General features: G+C 49.0%; 1 protein-coding gene across 2 annotated transcripts in view; it reads left to right on the top strand.

The window, feature by feature from the left end:
• agla (amylo-alpha-1,6-glucosidase and 4-alpha-glucanotransferase a) overlaps positions 1 to 13,426 on the top strand; it is a 30,376-nt gene that overhangs the window by 13,339 nt on the left and 3,611 nt on the right. The window contains exons 9-29 of one of the 2 annotated variants that reach the window (XM_087850543.1): positions 438 to 540; positions 2,153 to 2,250; positions 2,538 to 2,677; positions 2,932 to 3,119; positions 4,796 to 4,919; positions 5,945 to 6,108; positions 6,181 to 6,282; positions 6,686 to 6,841; positions 7,171 to 7,321; positions 7,998 to 8,122; positions 8,204 to 8,316; positions 8,397 to 8,531; positions 8,997 to 9,127; positions 9,204 to 9,340; positions 10,182 to 10,315; positions 10,441 to 10,616; positions 10,690 to 10,792; positions 10,878 to 11,001; positions 11,646 to 11,747; positions 12,437 to 12,548; positions 12,688 to 12,823. In XM_087850543.1, the coding sequence (XP_087706669.1) occupies positions 438 to 540; positions 2,153 to 2,250; positions 2,538 to 2,677; positions 2,932 to 3,119; positions 4,796 to 4,919; positions 5,945 to 6,108; positions 6,181 to 6,282; positions 6,686 to 6,841; positions 7,171 to 7,321; positions 7,998 to 8,122; positions 8,204 to 8,316; positions 8,397 to 8,531; positions 8,997 to 9,127; positions 9,204 to 9,340; positions 10,182 to 10,315; positions 10,441 to 10,616; positions 10,690 to 10,792; positions 10,878 to 11,001; positions 11,646 to 11,747; positions 12,437 to 12,548; positions 12,688 to 12,823 (2,754 nt within the window). Of the gene's footprint in view, positions 1 to 437; positions 541 to 2,152; positions 2,251 to 2,537; positions 2,678 to 2,931; positions 3,120 to 4,463; positions 4,588 to 4,795; positions 4,920 to 5,944; positions 6,109 to 6,180; positions 6,283 to 6,685; positions 6,842 to 7,170; positions 7,322 to 7,997; positions 8,123 to 8,203; positions 8,317 to 8,396; positions 8,532 to 8,996; positions 9,128 to 9,203; positions 9,341 to 10,181; positions 10,316 to 10,440; positions 10,617 to 10,689; positions 10,793 to 10,877; positions 11,002 to 11,645; positions 11,748 to 12,436; positions 12,549 to 12,687; positions 12,824 to 13,426 lie in introns of both variants that reach the window. The other variant, XM_087850542.1, reaches the window with a different exon arrangement.

Raw genomic sequence — 13,426 nt, 5'->3', positions numbered from 1 at the left:
TTAGCATTAACATTCAGCTAATCTGACACCGTGTGTGGGTACAGCTACATGTCAGACCCATGCACCCCTGTGATTGGCTGACGATCGTCCAGAGTGTGAAAGAACTTGTTCTTAAATATGATGTTTGTTTGGTTTCCAGTCATTCAGCTGAGGTCACACAGTCCCTTTGACTCAGTGTGAACGTCAGTGCAGCATTAAATGAATCAGGACCTGTTGTGACTGATGTTTGCGTCTGTAGGGAGCACATCCTGTTCCTCCATGTTCATCACTCAGCACAGCGTGGTTGAAAAAGCCTGCACCACAAATATTAAAGAAATACATCGTTATGTTTCTATTGTTCAGATGTGATGAGTTACCTCTGTGACGCTGAGACCAGTGTAAAGTGTGTATATCTGTGTGCAGCACACAGTGTGATGTAATGCTGCTTCCCTCTGTAGCTCGTCACCTCAACACATCGAGGAGTGCTGCGGGTGGCTAAATCAGAAACTGACTGACCTGAACGCAGAGCAGCATCACCTCGTGCACCAGCATCAGGAGCAGGTAAGGCTGCCACACCTGACCTGTTAGAGGGGAAACGCATCGACAGGTGTTAACCTGTGTGTTAATGTCCGTCTGTCGGTCAGCATCGGGCCAGTGCAGCCCCAGGTGACGATGCTGTCACTTTAACTTGGAGCCTGAGGACACGCCGTGAAGAGGAGGCGGAGCTGTGACCAGTAATCACCATTAAAAGCTTCACATAAAGCTGGTAGTCCTTCAAAGCACCTGTTCAACACGTGAAGCTGCTCCATCCACCGCTGTTTGCACAAGTTACACTTAACTTGGTGAAGTTGGTCTGATACAGACGGGCAGCATGCTGAACGCTGACGGCAGCGTCACCCCGCTGCTAACAGGGGCGGAGCTAAAGGGGGCCGCTGCAAACAGGGGCGGAGCTAAAGGGGGCCGCTGCTAACAGGGGCGGAGCTAAAGGGGGCCGCGGGGTGTACCAGACCAGGGGTTTCCTAACATTTAGTTTTTCACATTAAAGTGAAATGTTAGATAAAAATATGAATGAACACGGCTCAGCGTGCAGGTTCATGCTGTCCTGTATCAGATGTTTGTGGCTGTTTACAAGAAACGTCGCTTTCATTTGAATGAAGGAGGAGCCTGCAGGTGATTCAGGTCCAACCACTGCAGCACCTCTAACAGCTCTGTATAACGTGTGGTCAGCAGCGTGGACCGCTGCACTGAGGTCCACGGTCAGAGGCTGTGAGGTCATTCATGACCCTCAGCCTCCTGATGAGCTCTGAAACCTGACTCAACTCCAGGTTATTGATCTGTTTGATAACTCCTCTGTAAAGATGAACTGTCGCCATCACTGGGCTCCTGTGTGGACCGTTTCTATACGTGGTCGTTTCCAGCAAACACCTTCTGTGACGTGTAAAGTCTTTTTTTTTTTTTTTTTTTTTTGTCCCATTTGGTTCTTTAGCCGTCAAAATTGTTGTCTGAAGACCAACAAGGATACCCAATGGATTTATTTTGTCAAATGGATCATCATGGCATTGCCGTATTGGTCCATTTGATCGACCTTTGTTTTTATTATTTATTTTATTTTATTTTCAGTTGTTACAGACGGGACAGACATGAGTGAGGGATAGGAAAGGGAGAAAGAAAGAGGAAGGAAAAGAAAAACAGAAGGGGAGAGGGACAGTGAGAAAGGGGGAAAATATCTCCGGGATCACCTGTTGAGAGAAAGAATAGAAAACAAGCAAAAAAAACAGAGCAACATGCTAAACACAACACCATCGCATTAATCTAGCTAAGTGTAAACAGCAGTAAATACTAAATATTGAATGTTGTTGTGCAGCACGCAGGACAGACAGCGCACAATGTGCTTTGAAGTAGCAGCCAAGAAAGGTGTGATTTAAGTCTATGAACAGTGAACACCCGTGTGCACACCTGTGTGGATCGGCGCGCTTGTATTCAAATGGTTTCCCCATGTAATGGTCTGCAAGAGGATGTAGAGAGCCATAGCCCCGCCCCCAGGGCATGAAGCAGGCATGGAGGAGATCCAGGCCCCAGACATCCAGACGTGTAAAGTCTTTAACGATCGTGTGTGCGGTGACTTCCTGATCTGTCATTTGCTCTGTCACAACCTTCTTCTTTGTCCCTCCAGGCTGTCAACTGTCTTATTGGAAACATCGTCTATGAACGACTTGCTGAGCACGGTCCCAGGCTGGGCCCTGTCACCAGGACCAACCCAATGGTCACCAGGTACACCAGTTTAAAGTTGACTAATGAGAGGAAGGCAGAGTGTTAATAACTCAGTACATTTACTAAAGCTGTCACAAAGACACGAGAGTCAGCTGAACACTTCACAATGCTAAGATATTATTATGGCCCATACGTACGTGTTAGAGGTGGAGCTGAGCTCATTTGATCCTCACTGACTAGGATCCATCAAATGTCTAACATGAAGTGCTCTGACACAAAGTGTCCACAGCTGCTCTACGCTCACATCACCCGGGCAGCGATAACGCCATGTTTCATCTTCCGGTCAGGTATTTCACCTTCCCCTATCAGGACATGACTCTGGACCAGGAAATGCAGCTGCTGGACCAGCCAGACAAGATGTGCCACTTCCTGGCCCACAACGGTTGGGTGATGGGCGACGATCCACTCAGGAACTTTGCTGAACCAGGTACAGGATGAGCCACACAAGGTGGTTCAAAGACTGTAAATGTTGAATATGGAGGTGAAATTTAGGTGGTAGGTTTTATGATGCTGCTTTAACCCTGGAGAACCATTGGGGTCAAATTTGACCAATGGGGTCAAATTTGACCCCAATGGGGTCGGCTCTGACCCCATTGGTTCTCCAGGGTTAACCTGTCAGTGACTGCTGTTACTGCGAGCTGTAATAAAGTGTCAGTACTGAGGTGCTTCTGCTCCATAAAGGCTCCAGCGTGTACATTCGTCGGGAGCTGATCGCCTGGGGCGACAGCGTCAAACTGCGCTACGGCAACACGCCCGACGACTGTCCCTACCTGTGGGATCACATGAAGAAATACACGCAAATCACAGCCAAGTATTTCCACGGAGTCCGTCTGGACAACTGCCACTCCACACCTTTACACGTTGCTGAGGTATCGTCACACCTGCACATCACACTTCCTGCCACATGAAATTATTCTGCGTTTACATCCAGGACACGTGTAACACTTTAGCTCCGTGTTGTAGTGAAGTTGTTCTTTAGGCTTACGTGTTAGAAATATGTTGATATCTCACTGGGGCCGAACGTTGAACTGTTCAGTTCTACAAACGTGTCGAGTACACACGACACGTTTGTGTTAGTCTCAAAGCATGAAAGTGTTCTTTAAATCACCACAGTTTAAATAGACAGTCAGACATCTGTGATAACAGAGAGGTGAGGTCGCTGTGTGGCCCCGTGCTGACCCGCCCTGTGGGAGGGGTCTGAGTTTTGGGGCTCTGTTACAGTATGCAGGCACCATATAAATAACCCGGGCACATTATTATTGGATGTCCTGGCTGTTGTGTTTTGCAGAGGAAGGATAGCCACTTCTTAGAGTGTTAACTGTATTTCCAGACGTCACCCTGTCCTTCTGGAGCTGGTTTCGGCTCCATTTGAGAGCCGGCTTGTTCCAAGTGTTGAAGCAATACTTTGATGTGGCCTCAGTGAGTCTAGTCCAGGTGCTGAATGCTGCTGTCGCGCAGCCTTCTGCTTCGATACATATTATCAGTGAGACTCGGTGAAACACTCTCAGGACGTCTGTACTAGGGCTGGGGGAAAAATGGATACTGTGTAGCATGGTGATATTTTGTTTGCTAATAATGTATGGATACAGGGACAGCAGAAATCGATACTTTGTTACAAAAAGGTTTTTGTGCTCTGACTTCAGAGCATGTTGATCCTTTTTCTGAATCCTGACATTCCTTCACTGTCCAAATGTGTTTAATAAACATGACAGTTTACTTATTTTAATTTAAGACATGTTTTATTTTAATTAAGTTTAAAACTTTTTTATTTAAAATTATATTTTGTTTTAATTTACTTTCAAATTCTTCAGTTGCTGAAGGGGCTGCATAGTTTTCATAAACTGCATAGTTCAGAATAGCTATAATTGTACCAGATGGTTGATTCAGTTAAGTTGGACTAGACTGTAATACAAACCGTTCAGTTTGTCAACAATAAAACTGAAATGAGAGAAAGACTGAGTGTGAGACTTTGATATTAGAGAAAATGAATATTGATAAAGTTTACCTTTATGTACAGAATCTGAATATCGCAAAATATTTTTAAAAATTGCAATAATATCGTATCGTGGGATGTGTGGTGATTCCCACCTCTAGTCTGTACTACACTGTAACTGTAGTGATAAATATGATAATAAGCGCGCTGTAGAAAGAGGAAGTCACTGTCCCTGCTAACAGCAGCTCTCTCTCTCCTGTCCGTGATGTCTGTTGTCCAGGCCATGTTAGACGCAGCCAGAGCCGTCAGACCCAATCTGTACGTGATAGCTGAACTCTTTACAGGCAGCGAGCTCCTTGACAATGTTTTTGTTAACCGGCTGGGGATTAGCAGTCTGATACGAGGTACAGCCCTGATGTGCTAAATGTGTCTTTCTTCTCTTCCTGCATCGTCCTGCACGTCTCACTGCACCTCCCCGTGTTGACTGCACGACTGCACCATCCTAACTGGCTGAGTCCCCTTCACTTCTCCTCCTCCTCCTCCTCCAATCTTTCTTTCATGCATGCCCCCCCCCCCCCCCCCGCACTGGTTTGTCATGCTGTGGTTTGTTAGTTCATGCTGGACGTGGCCAGAGCGGTGCGTCCTGACCTGTATGTGGTGGCTGAACTGTTCACCGGCAGCGAGGAGCTGGATAATGTCTTTGTTACCAAGCTAGGGATTACATCACTCATACGAGGTAAAGTACCGTGTCTGTAACACAAATACAGCTCGTTCACTGCTGACGTCATTCATGTTTAAATATCTGTATCAATCTTCAGAACAGCCTCAGGTCAGATAATCATATAAACACATTCAGACTCCTGCTGAGAGCTCAGCTGTTCCAGCCGCTCTCGTCACTGGCAATGAGCTTGTGATGAAGTCACAGCGTGCTGTGTAGATGATCCAAAATGAATTCTGAGCACTTCTGGACATCCCTGCATCGAAGGGGAGCTCAGCCACATTTCAGTCGTGCTAAACTCTGATTGTTGTGGCGCTGTTCCTGCAGCGCGCCCAAAGCTTAAAGTAAAAACCAAAAATGTAAACTCAGGAATCATAACTGGATTTTTTTGGCATCCAGTGACATCTTTCAGTACTTGTTGTGGTACTAAAAACAACTTGTATAGGAGGAGCTTTAATATGCAGTGAGGTCCAACGATGCAGCCGTCACAGAGCTGCACCTGTTGGAGGTCACAGTAATAACTTGGTCCTGGTTCCATAGTTTCCTCACACTTCATGACACAAATGTAAATGTTAGACAAAGATAACGCAGGTAAACACAAAGCGCAGGTGTTTATTATTCAGGTGTGTGCACTGCAGGCCTGCGTGACTCTGTGCAGGTTCATGGATTTTCATCCATAGCTGTGTGACCCACTGACAAACACACTCTGTCAAATCCTGGAATCACACCAACTCCAACACACCTGTGCAGTTATGATCAGAAATGTTGCTGCACCGGGTGACGGCCTCCAGCTCGCACTGGAACGTTTCCTCCCCATCGTGGTTCTGATGTCATTTGTACTCAGTTTAGGTTCACGTGGAAACAAATGTAACTGTGTGAGCTCACCTGTCAGTGATGCAGCATGGCGCGTCCACCTGTCAGTGATGCAGCATGGCGCGTCCACCTGTCAGTGATGCAGCATGGCGCGTCCACCTGTCAGTGATGCAGCATGGCGCGTCCACCTGTGTCTGCGAGCGCTTACTTTGGTTTCACTCGATCATCAGAGGCGATGTCAGCTGGCGACAGCCACGAGGAGGGCCGCCTGGTGTATCGTTACGGCGGTGAGCCAGTAGGAGCTTTTGTTCAGCCCAGTCTCCGCCCACTGACGCCCTCCATTGCACACGCCATGTTTCTTGATGTAACCCATGACAACGAGTGTCCTATCCAGGTGGGTGTCTTGAGGTCAGCTGACAGTGGAGTGGAGCTGCACGATGGTTAACTGTCGCTGTGTCGTTCACAGCTCCGCTCAGCCTTCGACGCTCTGCCCAGCTCTGCTATCGTGGCCATGGCGTGCTGCGCTACTGGCTCCACCCGTGGATACGATGAACTGGTGCCACATCAGGTTATTATACATTTATCTTCTTACTATCATCTGACAGCATTTTAATGGGGCGTGTTTGTAAGAATGTGCCCAACTGCTCATTAACACGAGCTCAGGCTGCCACAGCCTGTCTTTGTTTTTGTGGACACAAACGGTCTTTAGAGTCTAAAACAGCAGAAGCAAAGTTAACAGACATCATAAGTTCACTTTATAGATTTTTCCTTTTTTAATGCTGATGTTCCAGTGAATTTAGATCCTAACACATGCTGCAGTTAAATCTGTCACATATGTAATAAAATCCAAAGTCAGCCCTCATTCCTTTATACCTCCAGTTTAAATAGTGCACGAGGCAGTTCATCAAACAAATAAAGTGTTACTTTGAGGCGCTGCAGCACACACTGACTCCATGCTGACCTGTGCACAGATCTCTGTGGTGAAGGAGGAGCGCTTCTATCCCAAGTGGAACCCGTCAGCAGTCCCGTCCTCTCCTGGGGAAGTTAGCTCCTGTACCGGCGTCATAGCTGGGAAACGGGCAGTGAACAAGCTGCACCAGGAGCTGGCTGCACAGGGGTTCACACAGGTGTGTGCGCACACACACACACACAGACAGACACAGACACAGACACACACACACACACAGACACAGACACAGACACAGACACACAGACAGACACACACACACACACACAGACACAGACACATGCACACGCACAGACACACACACACACACACACACACACACACAGACACAGACACACACACACAGACAGACACACACACAGACACACACACACACACACACACACACACACACACACACACACACACACACACAGGAAGTGCTTTCTTTGCTAAAGCTGATGCTTCGATGCTAAACCTTGCACACTTTGTCCAACTGCTCCTGTGCAGGTGTACGTGGACCAGGTGGACGCAGACATCGTTGCAGTGACGCGTCACTGTCCCAGCACCCACCAGTCTGTGGTGACCGTGAGCAGGACCGCCTTCTGGGATCCCAAAACCCACCAGTACAGCACCAGTGTCCCGCCCATGTTCATTCCTGGTAGAGCAACATTACTGTGGATTTTGAATCTTAGTGCAGCTGTGCACACCCACCACGTTTGTTTATTATTGTCATTGATTTATTTATTTGATTAGTCGGATCTGAATAATCGTATCATTGCATTTGGGAACAAGTTTGCTCCTCACTCAGATCAGGTCCTGCAGACGCGGGTGCACGTTCATGCTTTGCAGCATCTTTATTCACGTTGCTGTGCACACTCAGCTGCAGCGCCGCTGCTGCAAGCCGCACACACAACAACAACATGATAGGACCCCGTTCAGTCTTGTAACCCAGCGAGGTGTGATTGCAGATTCCCTGCAGCGGCGCCGCCGACCACGCCCCGCCATAGTACTGAATATGTGATGCAGATGATAAAATCCTGGTTTAAAAATGCCGTCCTGGGTCTCAGATGCTCCCACACTGATGCACCTTCAACATCTGCATCATGAAATTCTCCCTGCTCATGAGAGCTGGATGAGCCCAGAGTCTGTCCTGTTCAGAGACATGAGGACCATCATTACTTCATACTGACTGTTACTTACTTATTGTGTGTTTTGAGGACACATTTTTACATAAAGGCCGTGCGTATGGTGTGTGTTATCTGGGAAATTTGTCACAACATGTTAGGTGTGTAGTTTATCTCACAATGCATGCTGCCACCTTTTCCCTCTCCCAGGGAAAATAGAGGAGGTGGTGCTGGAGGCAAGGATGGTGGAAAGGAGCGCCGGGAAATATAAGAAGGATGAGAACTACATCAACGGCATGCCAGAATACACAGTGGAAATGAAGGAGCACATCTCGGTGAGCGCTGACAGAGTTTAACACGGTGTGTTTGAGCGTTCGTGCAGACGACGTGTTAAACTGGTTCTGCTGTGTGCACAGCTGGATGAGAGCACGGTGATGAAGAAAGCTGGAGTGACGTCAAAAGGGCGTTCAGAGTTCGTGCACGAGATCACCTTCCAGAAGCTGACACCCGGCAGCATCATCGCCTTCAGGTAGCACGCACAAACGCCACGCATGATTGGGTGCTGTGGTCACTTTTCACACTCACGGTTCTCTTTTCTCTCCTTGTCAGGGTCAGTTTGGACCCCAAAGCCCAGAAGCTGGTGGGACTGCTGAGGTACTATCTGTCCCAGTTCAGCCCAAAGTACAGGAGAGGCAGTGTAGCCGATGAAAACCCCCCAGACGCACTGAAGAAGCCCCTGGCACAGTGAGCACACCACACACTCAGCACAGGCCTTTGTGGTGTGGATGAAAGGGAACGGCACAAGCTGCAGGGTACACTCTGAAAGCTGGTGTATCAGACACAGATATGCAGAGTGCTTCATTCTGGTAGTAGTACAGTATCTTTGCACACACACCTCTTACCTACTCTGTACCCACACAGACACACAAACATTGAGCGCTTCTGTCGTCATAGCTTGGTGGATGTAATTGGATACCAGCTGTCGTGAGCTATGGTGTGAAACCAGGACTTGTCAGTCACCTCATTAGTAGGTTGCTGTACTCTGATCATCCATAAGTTAGCAGGAACATGAAATCATCAGGAAAATGTGACGGGATCGATGAACGCTGCTGTTTATGTTCGTGCTGTTAGCTTTGGGTGAGGTGCAGTCAGCAGCACAATGGAGGCCGATGGCCTGTAGCAGCAGCTTATTGAAACTGTGTTTAACAGGCTCATGTCCAGGCTGACGCTGGCAGACATGAATGTCCTGCTGTTCTGCTGCGACACGGAGGAGAAAGAGGAAGGCGGAGGCTGTTACAGTATCCCCGGCTGGGAAACTCTCAAATACGCAGGACTTCAGGGTAATTCATGTTCTTCAGTCCAGCCTGTACCTCATCTAGGATGGAGAGTGTTACCAAAGTGTTGCTGTGTTTGCAGGTCTGATGTCGGTGTTTGCTGATGTGCGTCCCAACAACGACCTGGGCCATCCTTTGTGTGCCAACCTCAGAGACGGAGACTGGCTCATAGACTTCGTCGCCAACAGGCTGCTGCACAGGGAGGGGCCGCTGGCAGAGGTGAGACTGGTTTAAGGCTCCTGTTTGTGATGACCTCATACCACCACAGGCCACCTCACACAGGTCGGCTTCTGGGTTTGAGTTTTCTGTGTGCAGTTTTCACATTCTTCCTGTTGGTCCCAGTACTTCAGAGACTGTCGGAGGGAATCACCACTAATGTTCATTTAGATAACGATGAAGTCCTGAGTGTGCTAAAGGACTGCAGCAGCTGTTTGAGAACAAACATGACAATGAATGGATGAAATGTATTTGAGACTTTCATCACAGAATAAAAACAAGATGAAAATAAAGGAGGGTGGAAGTGAAACTACAACTATCTGCCATTTCTCATGAAACCCCATCAGTACTGCAGAAGAGAAGCGTGCATACAGACTCTGTAAACTGTGTCACTGGTAAAAACATGACAGACTTTATACTCTCAACAATCTAATGATAATTTAAAAGCCTGACTAAAGCTCAATGAAATCCACATTAGCACTGGAGGAAACGTCTGCAACATGACTGACTCCTGAAATTGTGCTCCAAAAACCTAAACTCACAGGCTGCTAGCTGCAAAGCGCTAATGCTGCAAAGCGCTAATGCTGCAAAGCGCTAATGCTGCAAAGCGCTAATGCTGCAAAGCGCTAATGCTGCAAAGCGCTAATGCTGCAAAGCGCTAATGCTGCGAGTCATTTGCTCAGGCGTGTGACCCAGCTGACTGAGACAAGCTTAGATATTTCTAGTTGTTTGAGGTGCTGCTGAGCCTTCCTGCGTCTCCTTCTTATACTCGTTCTTCCTCAAACACGGCTGCTTGTTTCTGTCAGACACAAGTCTTCATCTTCGCAGCTCTGTGTGTCTGCAGGTGGGTCGCTGGTTGGCAGCCATGTTTAATTTCCTCAAACACATGCCCCGCTACCTCATCCCCTGCTACTTCGATGCCATCCTAGTTTCCACCTACACCACAGCCCTCGATGCCACCTACAAACTCATGTCCAGGTAGGCTGTGCTCGTGTCTGTCGACACAGCAGATCTTTGTACTGAAATGTTAGAGTACAGCTCATCTTCATCTCTGTGTCGCTGCGGTCGAGCGATGACGCGTACCTGTCCTCCGTCTAAAACAGCTTTGTCCAGAACGGCTCTACCTTTGTTCGTCACCTGGCGCTCGGTTCGGTCCAGATGTGCAGCGTTGGACGCTTTCCTGCTCTGCCTCCTGTTTCTGCTCAATTAGACGACGTCCCGTACCGCGTCAGTCCGATCACGGGCCAGAAGGAGCAGTGCTGCGCCTCGCTGGCTGCAGGTAACGGTCACACACATGCTGTTTGATGCTGTTTGCCGATGAAATCTGGTTTTAAGTCACGTCTCTTTGTCAGGTCTTCCTCATTTCTCTGCGGGGATTTTCCGTTGCTGGGGCAGAGACACCTTCATCGCTCTCAGGGGACTGCTGCTCCTCACTGGCAGACACGTCGAGGCTCGGTGCGTGATCCATCTGAGTCTCATGACACACGAGTGTATGAATTATATTCCTTACAAACTAAATTCCTTATCATGGTCTCCATAGCAACATCATCCTGGCCTTTGCAGGGACATTGCGCCACGGTTTGATCCCCAACCTGCTGGGGGAGGGTCGATGTGCCAGATACAACTGCAGGGACGCTGTGTGGTGGTGGCTGCAGTGCATCCAGGTGGGAGCTGCTGGGAAGTTCACAGGCGGACTTAAACTAGAAACAAGAGAGAGCAGAGTGAGGGCACGGCGCCGGGAGTGAGGGGTGAGGAGTGAGGGCACGGCGCCGGGAGTGAGGGGTGAGGAGTGAGGGTGCGGCGCCGGGGGTGGGGGGCGAGGGAACGGCGCCAGGAGAATTTCACAGGCGGACTTACACTAGAAACAAGAGCAGAGTGAGAGTACGGGGGTGAGGAGTGAGGGCACGGCGCCGGGAGTGAGGGGTGAGGAGTGAGGGCACGGCGCCGGGAGTGAGGGGTGAGGAGTGAGGGTGCGGCGCCGGGGGTGGGGGGCGAGGGCGCGGCGCCGGGAGAATTTCACAGGTGGACTTAAACTAGAAACAAGAGAGAGCAGAGTGAGGGTACAGCGCCAGGAGTGGGGAGTGAGGGCGCGGCGCCGGGAGTGAGGGGTGGGGGCGCGGCGCCGGGAGTGAGGGATGGGGGCGCGGCGCCGGGAGTGAGGGGTGGGGGCGCGGCGCCGGGGGCGAGGACTTAAAAATTTCATGTATGGAACAGCACTGGAAGCCCTTCAATGAGAGGATCAATGATGCTGAACGTCAGTGTTTAACAAGCTGCTCATTAAAGCTTAAACAAACATGCTTGTGTTCAGGACTACACTACCCAGGTTCCCCGAGGGCAGGAAATCCTCAGCTGCCCTGTCACACGCATGTACCCCACTGATGACTGCGAGCCCTGTAAACCTGGAGAGGTGGTATGTACACACACACACACACACACACACACACACACACACACACACACACACACACACACACACACACACACACACACACCCTGTGTACAACAGGATGCAGACTGTGTTCATGCAGCGTGTGGGATCATCATGACTGAGAGGAACAGACAAATGTTCTTTAGGGTTACTCAGACGAGTCCAGGCTGTGTCACAGGGATCATCCAAATACTGACTCTGTGCTGTTTGACTGTATTTCTGGACGTTTCAATGAATCGCTGCACCTATTGTCACTGAAATATGAAGACATGAGGGGGGGCTCAAGATTTTTGCACAGTACTGAAAATATTTGCCTTAAGTTCATTTTCAGGCGGCTTATCTCAGGGCTTCACTGAACACTGCAAACTTAACAAAGCAGTCAGCACTTGTACCCTGACATACTGTCATAGCTAGCTGGTGTGTAACCTTTGACCCAACAGGAGGCTAAACTACAAAGACCACGATCCTAACGAGCTGTTCCTCTTATTAATCAGAGCACTAATAGTACATTTAACAGGTGCACACCTGGACGGGTGCACCTGCTCCTCCTGTGTTCCAGCAGCCTCAGCGTCTCTTTAATGCGACTGCTGGCAGTCACCACACAGGCCCACACAGATGCTGAGTGTTGTGTGTTTATGCCCAGAACGTTGTGTGTGTTCACACATGTGCAGGAGCAGCCTCTGTATGATGTGATCCATGAAGCTCTGCGGCGCCACCTGGAGGGCATTTCCTTCAGAGAGAGAAACGCTGGACCCAAAATAGACATGAAAATGAGAGATGAAGGTGTGTGTTAAACGAGTTGTGTATTCAGAGTACTTAATTTACTTACTTAATAATTTCTAACAGCTGATGACATCATCTGGTTTTACTACAAAGATTTTTCGGGTACTGCACCTCACGCTGAACCTTTTGCTCTTTGCAGGGTTCAGCGTGGTTGCTCGGGTCGACCCCGCCACAGGTTTTGTGAGCGGAGGAAACCGCTTCAACTGCGGCACATGGATGGACAAAATGGGAGAGAGTGAGAGAGCCAGGAACAACGGCATGCCTGCTACTCCAAGGTAACACAAACTCCAGCTGCTCACATTCTACTGTCTCTACTGTTTCTACTGGAGTCAAATCATCAAAGACTCAATCTGTGAGTCGCTGAAGCCTCCGTCAGGTTCAAAGCTGTACAAAGATCCAAACTTAATAAGTAACATATTAAACATGCTGAGACAGCAGCCCTCACAGAGCGCCACCTCTGTGGTCGAACAGCAGAGTTTAGTGTTCGGCTCCTCTGAAACTTTCCCAGGTCCTCCCTGCTGCTGGGGTCCAGCTCTGTGGGGGGGGGTGCCACACTGCCTGCTAGTGTTGCTCGAGTATTTAGTTTCTGGGTCTCATCATGGTGCACTGTTTGCTACTATGAAGCACACACACACACACACACACACACACACACACACACACACACACACACACACAGGTTGGTAATAATGTATCAGAATAAATAAACTGTCTAGTTTCTTCAGGCTTCAATCATCTAACACAAACAGGAGCAGAGGAAGCTGCTGAGTCATTTGGTCCACAGGTGTGACCCACACATCCACGGTCCTTCTGTGGCACAATTCAAGCAGCGTTGTTAGAGCAACGATAATAACTGACAAACACTAATGTCCTCACTC

Source organism: Neolamprologus brichardi, chromosome 14 (assembly GCF_056152115.1).
Source record: "Neolamprologus brichardi isolate AB-2024 chromosome 14, ASM5615211v1, whole genome shotgun sequence".
NCBI lineage: Eukaryota > Metazoa > Chordata > Actinopteri > Cichliformes > Cichlidae > Neolamprologus > Neolamprologus brichardi.
Note: the sequence above shows the minus strand (reverse complement) of the source record. Positions and strands in the feature narration are given on the sequence as shown.